Source organism: Aquarana catesbeiana, linkage group LG04 (genome assembly GCF_042186555.1).
Source record: "Aquarana catesbeiana isolate 2022-GZ linkage group LG04, ASM4218655v1, whole genome shotgun sequence".
Lineage (NCBI taxonomy): Eukaryota > Metazoa > Chordata > Amphibia > Anura > Ranidae > Aquarana > Aquarana catesbeiana.
Window position 1 is genome coordinate 594,520,506 of NC_133327.1, and position 20,222 is coordinate 594,540,727.

The 20,222-nt window shown below is 48.3% G+C and overlaps 1 protein-coding gene across 1 annotated transcript in view; it reads right to left on the bottom strand.

Annotated features, from left to right (window-relative positions):
• The window catches only part of VPS54 (VPS54 subunit of GARP complex), a 226,758-nt gene that overhangs the window by 46,858 nt on the left and 159,678 nt on the right, over positions 1–20,222 (bottom strand). Inside the window, exons 14-15 of the mRNA XM_073628190.1 lie at positions 18,837–19,018; positions 926–1,038 (exon numbers count right to left, since the gene is read on the bottom strand). Of these exons, the coding sequence (XP_073484291.1) occupies positions 926–1,038; positions 18,837–19,018 (295 nt within the window). The remainder of the gene's footprint in view (positions 1–925; positions 1,039–18,836; positions 19,019–20,222) is intronic.

Here is a 20,222-nt window from a genome sequence, read left to right on the forward strand (position 1 = left end):
TAGCAAAAAGTAAAAAACATTGCATTTTTTCAAAATTGTCCTTTTTTGTTTATAGCGCACAAAATAAAAACCGCAGAGGCGATCAAATACTACCAAAAGAAAGCTCTATTTGAGGGAAAAAAAGAATGTCAATTTTGTTTGGGTGCAACGTCGCACAACCGCGCAATTGTCAGTTAAAGCGACGCAGTACCGAATCGCAAAATGTGCTCTGGTCTTTGGCCAGCCAAATGCTCCGGGGCATAAGTGGTTAAGATGACACATGAACACTCAATGAAGTTGGGCGAGAAGCAGTTTAACCTTAAACTGCATTTTTTAATGTCAGAGCGGTAAGGATTCGAAAGTTTGTGGGGAATGTTGGTAATTACAAAATCTTGTGGATGGGAGTCTTATTGAACGCAATGAACAGGGATATAGGAAATGATATTGACATAAACACACACACACACACACACTGGTTAAACTGATGTCTTTTTTCAACCTTACCAACTTTGTAACAATGTAATATTAAAATCACCCAATAAAACTACAGCTTTAGGAAAAAACTGAATTGTAATCAGTCAGCTGTAGGTTTCCCTCCTAACGCTTTGTGTATGAACACTTGAGTACACCTGACTGCTCAAAACCAAACTACACAATCAAGATCCCCGGCAACAGAATAGCTAATAAGGAAACCCACAGTCTCCAGCACATTTACAAATGTCCTGCAGTGTTCAACTTCCCAATGCTTTATTTTGGGTAGCTTGTTACATAAGGATGTCAACAAAGCAGATCTTGCATTTTCATGCAAAGTACACTGTTCAATGCTGTGAAATGCTCTCATGAACAGATATTAGCACTTAAACAAATATAAACAGTAGACAAGTCCTCCAGGATGTTAATTGTGTAATATATGTTAAATTATTAAACACATGGAATACCAACTCACATCCAGGCTTTCTCTCAGGTAAAATGATTTTGCCATCTGTTATAGAATCAACCAAGTCCTGAAATTCTGCGGGAACATCGGCCTGCTTCCAGCGCTCGTTATCTAGCAGAAGGCTGAGGAGACAAAATAGTAGATGTTGTCTAGTGAATCATGTCCAGATTGTCAGGACAGTAGCTCTCTTGGTTACAATGACTGCATGAGTAACAGGTAAACAAAAATAATTTCACTTAAGTACATTATTCATGAGGGAAATGTACTAAACCAAGTCACTTTAAAAACAAAGACCGCTGCATTATCTTGCTAGGAAAACTTCGATAAATTAGATTTTTCTTACACAGTGATAGTGATGTATTATAGGCATAGGTGCACTTATTCTAATGCTCTTCGATATCATCTTGGGGATTATGAACTATGAAACCTCAATTAAGGAATTTAGAAATGCTCAGTTCCCTAGATCCCTCATCAATCTATGATTATTACTTTTATGAAGAGCCCCACAGTCACCCAGCATAGGAATGGTCTGTTTTAAGATGTTCTCAGGAGATAAGCAGCTTTGGCCTTCAGTTTGAATATGCAGAATGCCATGCCAATTCCACATTATACAAATTTTGGACATGAGAATAAAGTAAATTTTTATACAGTGCATGTCTCTTTATTATTTATTATAGTTACTTAAAGGAGAAGTGTGGGATAGCAAAAAATAGGATTTTTATCACAGCTTACCTTAAAATCCTTTTCTTGGAGTACATCATGGGAGACAGAGCCTTAGTTATTAACTTAATGGGGATATAGGCACCTTCAGGTGATGGTCACTGGTATACCCAATACAGGAAGTTCACTCCTTATATAACCCCTCCTCCGTCCAGGAGTACCTCAGTTTTTGTAGCAAAGAAATACTGTATATCTAAACCCCAAAAAGAGGGGAGGGACCTTTGTGTCCCATGATGTACTCCAAAAAAAGGATTTTACAAGTAAGCTGTTTTTAAAAATCCTATTTTCTTTATCGAACATCATGGGACACAGAGCCTTAGTTATTAACTTAATGGGACGTCCCATAGCAATGCTATTTGAGGGGAGGGAGAGACAACCCCGAGGGTACCCCCAGACTTGAGGACCTATACTGCTGCCTGCAGAACACTGCGCCCGAAGGCGATATCCTCATAACCCCTAACATCCACCTGATAAAATTTGATGAATGTATGTACTGAAGACCAAGTTCGGCCTTGCAGATCTGAGCCATGGAGGCCTGGTGACGCACTGCCCAAGAAGCACTAACCGACCTGGTAGAGTGCGCTTTGACTTGAAAAGGGAGAATCTTATCCCTTAAATTATAAGTCTGAATTACAACCTGCCTAATCCACTTAGCGACAGTGGATTTCGACGCTGCCTGTCCTTTCTTAGGACCTTCTGGCAGAATAAATAAGACATCGGTTTTCCGAATCTGAGCAGCCGTCTTTAAATAGACTTTGACCGCTCTCACCACATCAAGACAATGTAGTGACTTTTCTTCCCTGGAACATGGTTTTAGAAAAAACGATGGCAGGATAATATCTTGGCTCAGGTAAAAACCTGAGACCACTTTTGCCAAAAAATCTGGACGAGGGCCCAACACCACTCTGTCTTCATGAATAATCAAGTATGGCTCTTTACAAGGAAGAGCAGCCAATTCCGAAACCCTCCTTCTTGCTGAGGATATAGCAACCAAGAACACCAGCTTCCTTGTCAGAAGGACTAAGGGAATATGCTGTATCAGTTCAAATGGCTGTTTTTGTAACACTGACAAAACTAAGTTCAAGTCCCAAGGGTTCAAAGGTGATCTAACTGGCGGATTAATCCACATCACCCCTTGCATAAAACCCTGGACTAAAGAATGTGTAGCAAGCGGTCTTTGAAATAAAACCAATAAAGCTGAGACTTGACCTTTAATAGTACTCAAGGCCAACTTCATCATCTCTACCCCTAATTGTAAAAAGGCAAGAATTCTGCCTATGATATATCTCCGAGGGTGCCAACCCTCGGATTCACACAAGGAAACATAAGCCCTCCAGACTCTATAATATATATTTCTGGAAGCTGGCTTCCTTGCATTAATTAAAGTAGAGATAACTGACCCGGAAAGCCCACGTTTCTTCAGAATGTGGGTTTCAATAGCCAAGCCGTTAAATTTAGCGTTCGTAACCGTTTGTAAACGAAAAAAAAAAAAATTGCATTCGTAAGGTAGGATGGAATATCGGCCCCTGTGAGAGTAGGTCTGGCTGTAGTGGAAGGGACCATGGATCCTCCACTGCCATCTTTACGATTTCTGCATACCATGACCTTCTGGGCCATGCTGGTGCTATCAGAATTACCGGCTTTCTTTCCAGCTTGATTCTGCAAAGAAGTCGAGGTAGCATCTGAATAGGGGGAAATGCATAGATCAGTGAGAACTGATCCCACGGGGTCACCAACGCATCTGTTCCGCATGTGAATGGATCCCTTGTCCTGGACACAAAGTTGACTAACTTCATGTTGAATCTTGATGCTAGAAGATCTACGTCCGGAGTCCCCCATCTTTGACAAACAGCACGAAAAATGTTGGGAATAATTGCTGGCGACTCAAGTAGTCCGCCTGCCAACTCTCTATTCCCGGAATGAAGACTGCCGATAGGCACGGAATATTCTTTTCTGCCCAAGCTAGAATATAGTTCATCTCTGTCTGTGCTGCAAGACTTTTGGTGCCCCCTTGGTGATCGATATAGGCCACCGCTGTGGCATCATCGGATTGGATCCTGACGGACAATCCCATAACCTGGCAGTCCAGGCCTTCAGAGCCAGACGTACTGCCCGTATCTCTAGGATATTGATGGGCACGGCTCTTTCGGTTCTTGACCACTGTCCCTGGACAGTTGTCTTTTCTAGTGCTGCTCCGCAGCCTGAAAGGCTGGCGTCTGTCGTTACCACTTTCCAGATAACTGGTCTGAAGGATTTCCCTTTCAGCAGATTCTGGGTTATTAACCACCAATTGAGGCTTTGGGACACCCTGGGGGACAGCCGCATTGGTAAGTCTAAGGCTTGGATCGTTTTGTTCCAAGCAGATAGAATACTGTTTTGCAACGGTCTCGAATGGAACTAGGCATAGGGAACTGCTTTGAACGAAGCCACCATCTTTCCTAACAACCTTATGCAAAGGCGAATGGAGGGATCTTCTTTCGACCCGACCATCTCTTATGGAGTTGATTTTTGCCTGAGGCAAGAACAACTTTTTCTGGGCTGTATATATGATCAGACCCAAATACTCTAGCTTTTTTAGCGGTTTTAAGGAAGACTTCTCTAGGTTGAGAATCCAACCCAGACTTTTCAGGTAATTGGTTGTAATGTGTACACTTTGCTCCAAATGAGCCACCGATTGGTCTATTAGCAATAGATTATCTAGGTATGCCAAGACTGTTATGCCCTGTGCCCTTAACCTGGCTAGAGGTGGGGCCAGTACTTTTCTGAACACCCAGGGTGCTGTGGCTAGCCCGAAGGGCAAAGCTACAAACGGAAAGTGCTGCTGTTCTACTTTGAACAGCAGAAACCTTTGGTGAGCAGGAAATATAGGGACATGCAGATATGCATCCCTGATGTCGATAGAGGCCAGAAGTTCTCCTTCTTGTAGGATAGAAACTACTGACCTGATCGACTCCACGCGAAAGGAGCGGATCTTCAGGAACCAATTTAGATTCTTTAGATCTAGAATGGGTCTGACATCTCCATTCGGGTTTGGTACCGTAAAGAGGTTTGAATAAAACCCCAAACCTTGCTCTTCTGTGGGGATCTGTATGATCACCCCCTGAGCTAGTAATTGGTCTAATGCCTGAAACAGAGATTACCTTTTTCCTGGATCTTTGGGAACGTTTGATCTCAGAAAACGAGATGGTGGAAACTCCCGAAATTCTAGTTTGTATCCTAGAGACACCGTGGAGATGACCTATCTGTCCTGAATTTCCTCTAGCCAGACTTCTGAGTATTGCAGAAGTCTTCCCCCCCACTCTGGCGAGGGGGGGTGCGCCTATTCATAATGAGGCTTTAGTATTCTGCTTTGCAGATTTCCGGGCCCAGATCTTCTTTAGTGCCTGGGCCTGACCCTGAGGCTTTCCTCTAGAGTCTGACGGTGGAGGCTGTCTAGAGGCAGATACCCCTGGAGCAGGAGGATGAGTCAGTTTAAATGAAGGACGTTTATACTTTCTTTTGACTGGCAAAAGAGTACTCTTCCCATTAGAAATCGTTTGGATGCATTTGTCCAAATCCTCCCCAAATAATCAATCCCCATGAAAAGGGAAATTAATCAGAAGCCTTTTGCAAGGTGCTTTGGCTGACCAATTTTTCAACCACAGGGTCCTACGCATGTGTACTAGCACAAGCGCAAGGCGGGACGCCTGGTGAATAGAATCTTTCATGGTGTCTATGGCAAAACATAGCGCCCTTGGTAGTTTGGCCAAATTGCGGGCCTGTTGTGCAGGGACCTCTTTAAGGGCCTATCTAAACTGGTCCCTTAGGGACTGACATATGCCTATTTCAGTGACTGCAGGCTGGGTAACCACACCTGCCAAAGAAGAAGAGGATTTTAACAGAAATTTCAATCTTTTATCAGTTGGATCTTTAAGCATTTGTCCATTGTCCACTGGACAAGTTAAACTATTATTCACACTGGAAATCGCAGCATCAACTGCTGGTACCTTCCCATCTTTTGGTGAATTTATCCTCCATAGGATAGAGTGCTGTGAATCTCTTTGGGAGAAAATGCTTATCTGGGTGATCCCATTCAGTATAAAAAAGCTTTTCTAATAATGCATGTACAGGAAACGCATGAAAAGGCTGTGAAGGTTTTAAGGAACCTAAAGAAGAAACAGAATTATCAGCTGACTTTGCTAGAGGTAGCTTGAAAGAGGCACGAACCATCTCTGTAAGATTTGTATCAGCAATTTCTCAGATTGCGATGCTGAAAAAGGTTCATCTACCGTTGTTTCCTCCACAGAGGAGTAATCGATTTGCCCTTCTTCCTGATCACCTGGGGGTAACACCTCATCCTCTACCCACTGTTCCTTTGGTAAGAGGTCTGAGGTGGGGGAAGGGGATCTAACACGCTTCCTATCCTTTTGGGTAGTGGATGCGATTAAAGTCGCTAATCTTCCTTCTGGGCCCTGCAGGGTGGAGGAAAATTTATTTTCAGTCACGTATACAGGTGCTGAAATGTGAGAAGCAGTTGCACCACCAGTTGGTCCCAATGACTCACCTTGGCTTGCCATATCTGGTATCTCAGGCGAGGATGACAGTGTGGAGACACGACTGGAATTCCCAGTGCCTGGGGGTAGAATTTTTGGTACCTTTGGGGTGTCTTTTTTTTGGGAGCCATAGCGCTGAGCACAAAAAACAGAGGCACTAGTAAATGCACAACTCGCTGAGCAAAATAGTCTAACAAAAGACAATGCTAAGTTTTTTAGTGTTGTTATAAGTTCCTGCATCCCTTACATGCCCTCAGCGCTCTGTGTCCTGTGTGTCCGACTGCAGCAGTAGCTGTGAGCGTCTGTCTCTGTCCCCAGCGCCCACGCCGTAGCCATGCCCTTAAGCCACGTCCCCTCCGTCAATCAACATCCCCCCCTCTGTAAAACTAGCCCTAGCCAGCGCACGCACGGACGGCATTGATATGCTCTACGAGCAAGAGGGGAGGCAAGGGAGGGCTGGGCAGCGGAAAGTTTAAAAACTTCTCTGGGGATAAAAACACAATATATATGAAGCCGCACCCCACGAGGGGGGGGGGGGGGAGAAAGGGGGAGGAATACAAGCTATAGTTGTACCTCCCTCCCCAGGGGGGAAATGTTCTGATGAGGATCCCCCTGGCTTGCTGAGACCACACAAGTGCTGTTTAGCTGGGAATTCTGAGCTGACTGAGAAGCAACGTACTGAGGTATGCATTTACTCCCTCTAGTGGAGATTTTAGGCATGACAACATTTATTTATGTAAGAAAAAAGCATAGGTGGACTTTTTACAGTTCCTATGCTTCTTCCCTTACCTTTTCCTCGCTGCAGGATACTGCTGTAACAGACAGATACAAACTTCACCCTTCAAGGTGGGCTGCGTTAGCAAACTTTCAAGGACCAGGTCCCTACTATAGGGGTTCCAACTCTCTTGGACCTGTATAGCACCCCTCAGGAAAACTCTAGGTAATGTAGCATGACCAAAAAAGTCCTGGGGTCCAGCCCTACAAAGAGGCGTTACAGGCAAAACCTTATTGTGAGACCTGGGGCCCATCCACTTTGGCCTCAGTGGCTTAGATGGATCTGATGTGGAGGCTATTTAAATCCAGCATGGATCCCTCCAGTGGAGCTCTTCAAAGCACATCTTCACTCGTGACCAACACCTTAGACAGTGGCAAAAAAACGGAGGTACTCCTGGAAGGAGGAGGGGTTATATAGGGAGTGAACTTCCTGTATTGGGTATACCAGTGTCCATCACCTGAAGGTGCCTATATACCCATTAAGTTAATAACTAAGGTTCTGTGTCCCATGATGTATATTAAGGAAAACAAACATACATCTATATCTATAGTATATGGCTGCATCATCAGTTGCAGTTGTCCTCTAAGACCGAGAATTGAGCGATCAATGCTTGAACTGTAAACCGTAAGAAACATTGATGAAAGCAATGCATTAAAACACACAGGTGGGCATCCTGCAAATCCAAGAGACCAATAAAGGCCCATGAAACAGAAGGTTTATGAATGAATAAATGTTTTCTTCAAAATTAAAAAGTATTCTAAATGTCCCAGATTCCTGCATCTCAGGATGAGACAGAAAACTGTTAAGTCTTTTAAACCATACATCCAGGTTTCTTGCCACTTCAGTAAAACAAAAGCAGGGCCTAAAGAAAAAGAAAAGCAGAAGCATCTCAAGCGCTTCCAACAAAGATTCAGTTTTTCTGTCCATCTGAGTCCTGAATGAGGCCAGAATATTCAAATGATAAATCTGCATCTTTAAAACCTGAGAGAGTGCTATTTTCCATATAAAAAAAGAAAGGCCATTTATATGATCTGAATATAGACAGCTTCCTTTCTGACTTCTTTTACTGTTTAACCACTTCAGCCCTGGAAGAATGTACCCCTTCCTGACCGGGCCATTTTTTTGCGATACGGCACTGCGTCGCTTTAACTGACAATTGTGGAGTCGTGCAACGCTGTACCCAAACAAAATTGATGTCCTTTTTTTCCCCACAAGAAGAGTTTTCTTTTGGTGGTATTTGATCACCTCTGCGGTTTTTATTTTTTGCGCTATAAACAAAAAAAGAGCGACAATTTTGAAAAAAAAAAAAAAAAAAAAAAAAAAAAGAAAAACACAATATTTTTTACTATAATAAATATCCCAATATTTAACAAAAACAAACAAATTTTTTCCTCAGTTTGGGCCGAAAGGTATTCTTCTACATATTTTTGGTAAAAAAAAATTAAAAATCGCAATAAGCGTATATTGATTGGTTTGCGCGAAAGTTATAATGCCTACAAAATAGGTTATTGATTTATGGCATTTTTATTATTTTTTGTACTAGTAATGGAGGCGATCTGCGATTTTTTATCGGGACTGCGACATGCGGCGAACAGATCGAACACTTTTGACACTCTTTTGAAACCATCGATATTTATAAATTGATCAGTGCTATAAATAGCCACTGATTACTGTATAAATGTCACTGGCAGGGAAGGGGTTAACACTAGGGGGCGATCAAGGGGTCAAATGTGTTCCCTCACTGTGTGTTCTAACTGTGGGGAGATGGGACTGACTGGGGGAGGAGACTGATCCATGTTCCCATATACTAGGAACACACGATGTCTCCTTTCCCATGACAGAACGTGGATTTGTGTGTTTACACACACAGATCCACGTTCCTGCTCTGTCAGGAGCGATCACGGGTGCCTGGTGGACATCGTGGCCGCCGGGCACATGCATCGTCACCTCACTGATGCTGCAGCCACACGCGCCCCCCCTATACTCCTTAAAGTGACCTCCAATAGACTATGCAGGTTTGCAAAAGGGAGCCATTCTGCCGCCGTCAGACGGCGGCCGGTTAGCAAGTGGTTAAAAAACAGATCTTTAAGGGATTGATGAACAGAAAATCCCTACCCTTTCATTCCTGTAAATCCCTATATCAGCCCTCAAAAAATACACTCGCCTACTTGCATTTTGCGAGTGGATTTTGAGGGCTGGCGAGTGTGGGTTGCCTGGGGGCGGGGGGCAGCCTGGGTTTGTCAGAGCGATCGTAGGGGAAGGGAGAAGAGAGCCACCGCCTGGTTGATCAGAGCGCGGGGAACATAACAGCTTTAATTTCAATAGCTGTGTGTTCCCTGCCGCGCGCCGTCATATACAGCCCCTCCTCTTTGTCCAGGCACTTTGATAGACAGATCACCCCTCCCAGGATTGGATGGGTGATCTGTCTATCAAAGTGCCCGGACAAGGGGGAGGGGCTGTATATGACGTCGCACGGCGGGGAACACACAGCTATTGATATTAAAGCTGTTATGTTCCCCACGCTCTGATCAACCAGGCGGCGGCGGCTCTCCTCTCCTCTCCCTTCCCCTACACAGGTAGGCTGCATTGGGGACACAGAGCTGCAATGGGGACACAGGGCTGCACTGGCGGACACAGGGCTGCACTGGCGGACACAGGGCTGCACTGGCGGACACAGGGCTGCACTGGCGGACACAGGGCTGCACTGGCGGACACAGGGCTGCACTGGCGGACACAGGGCTGCACTGGCGGACACAGGGCTGCACTGGCGGACACAGGGCTGCACTGGCGGACACAGGGCTGCACTGGCGGACACAGGGCTGCACTGGCGGACACAGGGCTGCACTGGCGGACACAGGGCTGCACTGGCGGACACAGGGCTGCACTGGCGGACACAGGGCTGCACTGGCGGACACAGGGCTGCACTGGCGGACACAGGGCTGCACTGGCGGACACAGGGCTGCACTGGCGGACACAGGGCTGCACTGGCGGACACAGGGCTGCACTGGCGGACACAGGGCTGCACTGGCGGACACAGGGCTGCACTGGCGGACACAGGGCTGCACTGGCGGACACAGGGCTGCACTGGCGGACACAGGGCTGCACTGGCGGACACAGGGCTGCACTGGCGGACACAGGGCTGCACTGGCGGACACAGGGCTGCACTGGCGGACACAGGGCTGCACTGGCGGACACAGGGCTGCACTGGCGGACACAGGGCTGCACTGGCGGACACAGGGCTGCACTGGCGGACACAGGGCTGCACTGGCGGACACAGGGCTGCACTGGCGGACACAGGGCTGCACTGGCGGACACAGGGCTGCACTGGCGGACACAGGGCTGCACTGGCGGACACAGGGCTGCACTGGCGGACACAGGGCTGCACTGGCGGACACAGGGCTGCACTGGCGGACACAGGGCTGCACTGGCGGACACAGGGCTGCACTGGCGGACACAGGGCTGCACTGGCGGACACAGGGCTGCACTGGCGGACACAGGGCTGCACTGGCGGACACAGGGCTGCACTGGCGGACACAGGGCTGCACTGGCGGACACAGGGCTGCACTGGCGGACACAGGGCTGCACTGGCGGACACAGGGCTGCACTGGCGGACACAGGGCTGCACTGGCGGACACAGGGCTGCACTGGCGGACACAGGGCTGCACTGGCGGACACAGGGCTGCACTGGCGGACACAGGGCTGCACTGGCGGACACAGGGCTGCACTGGCGGACACAGGGCTGCACTGGCGGACACAGGGCTGCACTGGCGGACACAGGGCTGCACTGGCGGACACAGGGCTGCACTGGCGGACACAGGGCTGCACTGGCGGACACAGGGCTGCACTGGCGGACACAGGGCTGCACTGGCGGACACAGGGCTGCACTGGCGGACACATGGCTGCACTGGCGGACACATGGCTGCACTGGGGACACATGGCTGCACTGGGGACACAGACTGCATTGGTGACACATGGCTGCATTGGCGGGCACAAGTTGCATTGGCGGACACATAGCTGCAGTGGGGACACATAGCTGCAGTGGGGACACATAGCTGCAGTGGGGACACATAGCTGCAGTGGGGACACATAGCTGCAGTGGGGACACATAGCTGCAGTGGGGACACATAGCTGCAGTGGGGACACATAGCTGCAGTGGGGACACATAGCTGCAGTGGGGACACATAGCTGCAATGGGGACACATAGCTGCAATGGGGACACAGGCTGCAATGGGGACACAGGTTGCATTGGCGGGCACAGGCTGCATTGGGGACACATGGCTGCATTGGGGACACTGCATAAAACATTTAATCGTCATTTCATGAGATCATTTATGAGGTCGTGTTTAGGGGTGGGGCATGGTAGGGGTTGGGCGGGGCAACTGGTGGCGAGTAACCCTTGAGGCCTGGCTAGTAGCTCAAGACTTGAAATTCTGAGCCCTGCCTATATATTATATCTTGAACAGTATGTGCAGAATACCTTCAATTTGCTCAGATGTGTATATGCCCTCAGATGGAGGAGCCCAATCTTCTCCATTCTCCAAATCTATAACTAGGATCTCAAAGTTACTTATTGTGTCCCTACCCTTTCATTCCTGTAAATCCCTATATCAGCCCTCAAAAAAATACACTCGCCTACTTGCATTTTGCGAGTGGATTTTGAGGGCTGGCGAGTGTGGGTTGCCTGGGGGCGGGGGGCAGCTTGGGTTTGTCAGAGCGATCGCAGGGCAACGGAGAGGAGAGCCACCGACTGGTTGATCAGAGCGCGGGGAACAAAACAGCTTTAATTTCAATAGCTGTGTGTTCCCCGCCGTCAAATACAGCCCCTCCTCTTTGTCCAGGCACTTTGATAGACAGATCACCCGTCCCAGAATTGGATGGGTGATCCGTCTATCAAAGTGCCCGGACAAGGGGGAGGGGCTGTATATGACGGCGCACGGCGGGGAACACACAGCTATTGAAATTAAAGCTGTTATGTTCCCCGCGCTCTGATCAACCAGGCGGTGGCTCTCCTCTCCCTTCCCCTAGGATCGCTCTGACAAACCCAGGCTGCCCGGCGGCGGCGGCTCTCCTCTCCTCTCCCTTCCCCTACACAGGTAGACTGCATTGGGGACACAGGGCTGCACTGGCGGACACAGGGCTGCACTGGCGGACACAGGGCTGCACTGGCGGACACAGGGCTGCACTGGCGGACACAGGGCTGCACTGGCGGACACAGGGCTGCACTGGCGGACACAGGGCTGCACTGGCGGACACAGGGCTGCACTGGCGGACACAGGGCTGCACTGGCGGACACAGGGCTGCACTGGCGGACACAGGGCTGCACTGGCGGACACAGGGCTGCACTGGCGGACACAGGGCTGCACTGGCGGACACAGGGCTGCACTGGCGGACACATGGCTGCACTGGCGGACACATGGCTGCACTGGCGGACACATGGCTGCACTGGCGGACACATGGCTGCACTGGCGACACATGGCTGCACTGGCGACACATGGCTGCAATGGCGACACATGGCTGCAATGGTGACACCAGGCTGCAGTGGGGACACATAGCTGCAGTGGGGACACATAGCTGCAGTGGGGACACATAGCTGCAGTGGGGACACATAGCTGCAGTGGGGACACATAGCTGCAGTGGGGACACATAGCTGCAGTGGGGACACATAGCTGCAGTGGGGACACATAGCTGCAGTGGGGACACATAGCTGCAGTGGGGACACATAGCTGCAATGGGGACACATAGCTGCAATGGGGACACATAGCTGCAATGGGGACACATAGCTGCAATGGGGACACAGGTTGCATTGGCGGGCACTGGCTGCATTGGGGACACATGGCTGCATTGGGGACACTGCATAAAACATTTAATCGTCATTTCATGAGATCATTTATGAGGTCGTGTTTAGGGGTGGGGCATGGTAGGGGTTGGGCGGGGCAACTGGTGGCGAGTAACCCTTGAGGCCTGGCTAGTAGCTCAAGACTTGAAATTTTGAGCCCTGCCTATATATTATATCTTGAACAGTATGTGCAGAATACCTTCAATTTGCTCAGATGTGTATATGCCCTCAGATGGAGGAGCCCAATCTTCTCCATTCTCCAAATCTATAACTAGGATCTCAAAGTTACTTATTGTGTCCCTACCCTTTCATTCCTGTAAATCCCTATATCAGCCCTCAAAAAAATACACTCGCCTACTTGCATTTTGCGAGTGGATTTTGAGGGCTGGCGAGTGTGGGTTGCCTGGGGGCGGGGGGCAGCTTGGGTTTGTCAGAGCGATCGCAGGGCAACGGAGAGGAGAGCCACTGACTGGTTGATCAGAGCGCGGGGAACAAAAGAGCTTTAATTTCAATAGCTGTGTGTTCCCCGCCGTCAAATACAGCCCCTCCTCTTTGTCCAGGCACTTTAATAGACAGATCACCCGTCCCAGAATTGGATGGGTGATCTGTCTATCAAAGTGCCCGGACAAGGGGGAGGGGCTGTATATGACGGCGCACGGCGGGGAACACACAGCTATTGAAATTAAAGCTGTTATGTTCCCCGCGCTCTGATCAACCAGGCGGTGGCTCTCCTCTCCCTTCCCCTAGGATCGCTCTGACAAACCCAGGCTGCCCGGCGGCGGCGGCTCTCCTCTCCTCTCCCTTCCCCTACACAGGTAGGCTGCATTGGGGACACATGGCTGCATTGGGGACACATGGCTGCAATGGGGACACATGGCTGCAATGGGGACACAGCGCTGCAATGGGGACACAGGGCTGCACTGGCGGACACAGGGCTGCACTGGCGGACACAGGCTGCACTGGCGGACACAGGCTGCACTGGCGGGCACAGGCTGCACTGGCGGGCACAGGCTGCACTGGGGACACATGGCTGCACTGGGGACACATGGCTGCATTGGGGACACATGGCTGCATTGGGGACACATGGCTGCATTGGGGACACATGGCTGCATTGGGGACACATGGCTGCATTGGGGACACAGAGCTGCACTGGGGACACAGAGCTGCACTGGGGACACAGGCTGCACTGGCGGGCACAGAGCTGCACTGGGGACACATGGCTGCACTGGGGACACATGGCTGCACTGGGGACACATGGCTGCACTGGGGACACAGAGCTGCATTGGGGACACAGAGCTGCATTGGGGACACAGAGCTGCATTGGGGACACAGAGCTGCATTGGGGACACAGAGCTGCATTGGGGACACATGACTGCAATGGTGACACATGGCTGCAATGGTGACACATGGCTGCATTGGTGACACATGGCTGCATTGGTGACACATGGCTGCATTGGTGACACATGGCTGCATTGGCGGGCACAAGTTGCATTGGTGACACAGGCTGCACTGGCGGACACATAGCTGCATTGGGGACACATAGCTGCATTGGGGACACATAGCTGCATTGGGGACACATAGCTGCATTGGGGACACATAGCTGCATTGGGGACACATAGCTGCATTGGGGACACATAGCTGCATTGGGGACACAGGCTGCATTGGGGACACAGGCTGCATTGGGGACACAGGCTGCATTGGGGACACTGCATAAAACATTTAAGTGTCATTTCATGAGATCATTTATGAGGTCGCGTTTAGGGGTGGAGCATGGTAGGGGTTGGGCGGGGCAACTGGTGGCGAGTAACCCTTGAGGCCTGGCTAGTAGCTCAGGACTTGAAATTTTGAGCCCTGCCTATATATTATATCTTGAACAGTATGTGCAGAATACCTTCAATTTGCTCAGATGTGTATATGCCCTCAGATGGAGGAGCCCAATCTTCCCCATTCTCCAAATCTATAACTAGGATCTCAAAGTTACTTGTTGTGTCCCTAGCTGGGGAACAGATTATTTTATGGAAAGCCCTAGGTCTGAGATGTTTGATCTGAAGTAGCAAAACACTGAAGGGATATAATCCTGCTGAGAATTCAAAAGGCCTTTTACTAGAGAAGCACTGCTGGTCTCCCCTGCGAGAGAGGGGAACCTGGGCACTGTAGCTGGGGAAGGAGAACCAGGGCCTTGGATCCTGCCAGGAACATGATACACTCTTCACATAAGGCCATACTTACTGTATATGAGCTTGATATTACAAGTGCAACACTTTTTCCTGATCCACCAAGATAGTTGAAAAAAGAGTGATACGCATGGTTAGACTAAGCACTCAAAAGGCCTAGGCTTACTTCAGACAGCAAAGATCTAGTAGCTGAGGAAGAGCCAGACTTTGCTTTGTAAAACAATGCCCTTAACTTCTGCATCCTTCCCTTTTTCATTCATGGTTGGAGTGCAGGGAGAGCCGTGCTGCTGTGTAGAATGGCTGAGCACACAGCAGACTGAAGACTCAAGGCCAAATGGCAGCAACTACCCCCACTCCTCCTTCCAGGGGGAACTCCTGTTGGCAAGCCATTAAGAGTGAGGCAGATTTTCTGTTTAAGGCATCCACCGAGAGTGCTTGACCTGTGTCCTGAAACTGCATTATCCTTTGCCAGTGGAGGTAACTCCAGACACTATCTTAGTTCACCCCAGTCTGCACCATATGCTCACTTTACCCAACCGCCGACCAGGAAGCATCAAACTGCCCCAAAAGGCAGGCAAGACACACTTAACTTGATCCAAATTTCGAAATAAACAAGCACTTGGGAATACTCATATAAAGTGTAATGTCACTGCACTTAAGGTAGAATTGAGCAATCATTCTTTATATAAATCCATATGATTAAAACACACATACGCTATATGTGTCCATGTTATATCAATGCAGATCACAGAAAGACTAATATGTGTAATGACATCCAAGAAGAGCTGTTTACTTAGCCCAGGACTAAAGATGGTAGGATGCTGGTACTGCGATGGAAAGGAAGAAACAGCAACTAGTTACTCCAAGAGTGAATTGAGGTGATGCAGGGGCTCAAGATGCAAACCAGAGCAGTGGAAAGGAATGCCACAGTTCAGTCAAAGCTATTGCCGGTGTTTGGCCACTCTCTGGAAATGGTGCGCCAACCTGAAAGAGGAGCTGTTGGATGGAAAACAAATAGGGCTGGAGTTGAAAGTAGGCTATGCTGTCGTCATGACAACACGTTTCGAGGGTGGCCCTTTGTCAAGTCATCAGATGCACCTACCTTGTTGCCTTGGCTACTGTCCATAGGCTAGGGGTACATGCAAAGCTAGCAAGTCTGTAGGAGCTGAGTTGACCCTAACAGTTCACGTGGGTACAAGGTCCAGCTTAGCAGAAAAGGAAACCCTCAGGTGGGAAGGCAGGACACAGCGAGAGAGTGGGACGATGACCACAAACACCAGACCCATTGAAAGAACAAAACAAACTTCACGTGTACACCCCAAAACACGATAAAACTGAGAATGAGGGGGTGGGGGGGACTTTTAAATCTTTGTTCAGTTTGTGTTTCCAGTTGAAGGCAGAGCCAATCATCTCTCAGGGAGCTGCCCTGGAAGACAATTGGGGACAACTGCCTAATTGCCCCCAAACACAGGGAACACTGCCAGGGAGAATTGTCAAATGCTCCACCATAATCAGAGGCACTCATCAGTCCAATAGTTGCAGATCCAGAAGGTAAAATCTTCACCTATTATTGGTGGACACACCCCAAGGGGCCTTTAGGAGCTGATTACTCTCCAGGGGGATCACTGTCCTGGACCTGTATAGCACCCTGCCAGTGAAGCCACTGGCTACACTGTACCCCAGAGATCTCAGCCCATAGGATCCAGCACTGACTGCTAACATTACAGGCTGTCACTACTCTTGCCCATAGGGTATGGACAGGAGCCCTCTTGCGAGCAGGCCCATTGGTACTGATATGGATGAAGCCCTCTTCCACCCCAGCAAGGGTGTTAAGAGGGGTCAGGAAATCAGGAATTAGGGGTTACAAGGAAATCAGAGAGACATCTGTAGGCACATCAATCACTATCTAAAAACAAATGCTTAGATTAGCTGGGAGGGGTTATGCTTAGGAGGGGATCCTGCTGTTTTTTGGCCAGTGTCCATTCACCTGAAGGTGGCAACATAACTAAAGTAGCCATGCATATAAAAACTCTTCAGTTTCCTGTGATGATTAGGAAAATAAAACATTCCCAAGTAAACTATTTGTTAAAATTCTTACCTCAGCACTTGCAGTTTACAGCTTTCAAAGCTGCTGGCTCCTGCTTGCTCACTACTGCTTCCCCAAACTTTTTGTCTTTATATAAAAAGTTAACAGTGGACAGTGCTGTCTCCAGTTAGTCTGTTAGCTTAGAGAAGGTAGGGGAGAGGAGTAGGAAAGAGCAGCAGAGTGCCTTGCCACCCTTGGCTACGGGGATGTGTGTTTTTATTGATGCACACAGTGTAGGAAGACAAAATTCTAGTACCTGCCTGCAAGGGTGGCTCCACAGAATGCTGCAAAAGAAAGTAGCTATCCTGAAATAGGAAACCAGTGGCAGTGGTCATGGCACCAGCTTAAACTGGAATACAGGCAAAAATTAAAAGATAAAGAAGCTGCATACTCAACAAGTGATTAAGGGCCCTTTTACATGGGCTTTCCGATCAGGTCCACCTGTCAGTTTTTCAGGCGGACCTGATCAGACACTCCATTCACCCCTATGGGGCAGCGGATGTCATCGGTGACATGTCCGCTGACACCCGCTGCTATCTGACCCGATCCTGTCCGCCAAATCCAGACGGATGGTGACCCCATTTTCCATCCATCTGGCGGATCGGATGAAAATGGACAGGCGGTCCGTTTTCATCCAATCTCCACATAAAGGAGAAATCTCCCCATAGAGGAGAGCGGGACTCTGACAGGGCCATCTCAGCGCAGTGAGCGGAGACAGACCCTTCATCCGCCTGCTCAGCGGGGATCAGCGGATTGATCCCCCGCTGAGCAAGCGGAGTCCGTCAAATGGACAACCCCGTGGGAAAGGGGCCTAAATCAGCTACTAAATCTACTTAAAAAAATCAAGGGTTTAATATCACTTTAAGGCAAATCGCAAAGTAACACTTTAAGCAACCTTTGTACAAAACAGTCAATACCTGAGTCTCTGTTAAGGCAACCAATAAATGAGTCATTTTTTTTTTTGATCAACCAGTGGGTTGAAGAAAAAAAAAAAAAAAAGCACTCGGTTCCCCCATCCACACACTCAATGTGGATGGGGGAATCCTCACAGCAGAGTTATTTTACTCTAACAGTGGGGAGACTTCTGTTCTGTTGGAATACAGCGGCACTGATCGAGCGGGGGAAATCCGACAAGGCAGTTGTAGAGAAGTTGATCGGCAGATCAACTTCTGTACAACCTTCCTGCCCATATATGGATCGAGATTTGGTCAGTCCCTGCTGAACTTCGATCTATGTATGGCTGGCTTATACCTCAAAGCCAGTTGGCCACGTAACCTATCGTTACCATTATACATGTTTTTGTGCTATTACTTTTCTCTTAGTTGAACCCACCCCCCCACCCCACTGTGACCCTCCCTTGTTGGACCCCCATGGTTCCAGGGCACACCCAATGGACATCAACGGTTCTGTGCATTATTCTCTCTTATGTCTAATCTGCTCTTAACTCAGCCGCGCCCCATTGCTGAGGAAGCGGATACTCGCAGCGCTAAAGTAGCACTGATTGCGGACATGGCATTGCTTGGACCCACAGGTTCCACAATCTCACAAACTTGTTGTAGTTACCTTTGAGGTATAAGTTGTACGGTACGTGCTTTGTAGTCAAGGACTATTGTTACTATTTTTACATTGTAAACGCAAATTGTAACATATTACTTAAAAAAAAAAAAAAAAAACTCTAAAGGCCACAATGATGTGACTGGATTTGAGACATATATGAGCATCACTCTGAAAGTAGTCTCTGGACAAAGTTAACTGACGTGGCAAAAAAAAAAAATGTATGGCTGGCTTAAGTCTTACCTCAATTTTGTCTTCCTCTCCTCATGGAACCGGTTGACAAATTTATTTGCTTGGCCCTGAAGAGCTCCTCGTAGTGACATACTTTTTCTGCCACAGATCCTCTCTGTATCCTGCACAAATGTTTCAACTGCCCGTGACAGTGACACAAACTCTGAGGAATTAAGCTTTTCCAGAAAACCATCCTATTAAGAAAAAAAAATAGACAAACCACCAATATTAGTTGGAAATTTATTTTTTAGCTTTGTGCAAGCACATACTAGAAATTACAGTTATCCTTGAATGTCTATTGAATGAACAAATTCTAGATTTACCTATATAAGGGTTGGTTTACATGAGAACACAGTGTAGAAAAGGTGCATTCCATGCCCGTTTGCAGCACTGCATTCAAAATGCACTGCCTTCGCAATCTGCTGCACCTGTCCATAGATTGTTAACAGCACCCCAAACACAGATCAAAAACGCAGTGCGTCTGTGGGCACCAGATCACATGGTTTCAAAGTACCATGTGCTTGGTGTGGAATGTTTTCAAAAGCAGTGCACTACTTTTTGTGCAGTCTGGTGCGATTTGCAGCTCATTTAAATAAATGGGCTGCCAAAACGCACTGCAGGGGAGCGCACAGGAATGCCGATCACATTCCTATGAGATTCTGGTGTGAACCCACCTTGAACTTAGTTTGGCTAGTAGATTAGAAGAGAACGGCCCACAAGCCCAATCTCAGGGGAGGACCCTTATTAAATTGGCAGCACACAAGAAGGAAAGAGATTTTAGGATCTTTTCTGCGCAATTAGAATCACAGTTTATCATGAATCTAAATTTTCACCTAAGACCCCATTCACACAGGGACGACTTGTCAGGCGACCTAGTCGCCTGACAAGTCGCCTCCCGTTCTGTACTATGGAGCCGTTCTAAGGGGAGCGACGCAAGTCGCTCCGACTTAGAAAAAGGTTCCTGTACGACTTCGGGGGCGACTTGGGGCGACTTGCATAGACTTCTATGCAGAAGTCGTTTTGCAAGTCGCCCGGGCATTCGTTTGCAAGTCGTGTTGCCCCTGCGTGAATGGGGTCTAAACAGAACTGTAGAGCTGAAAATCAGCTATTCTGGACTATAAAGAATTTCTTCTTCCAAAGTGGACACTAGTTCTGGTGACAACTAAATATTCCCTCACTTTGGAGGGATTTCCTGACAATTCCTATTTTGGCTATAGGACAGGAAATAAAGGGTAATCTCCCTAATGGGACATAGAAGACAAAAAAGGGTTATAATCCTCCCTTATTCTATCCAAAAACATAGAGTTTTGCCTTTAGCTCTTTTCCTCCCTCCCACTCCCCTCACACTCTTTATCATAGGCTTGGAACTCTTAGCTTCTCTTATCAGATCTAGCCCAG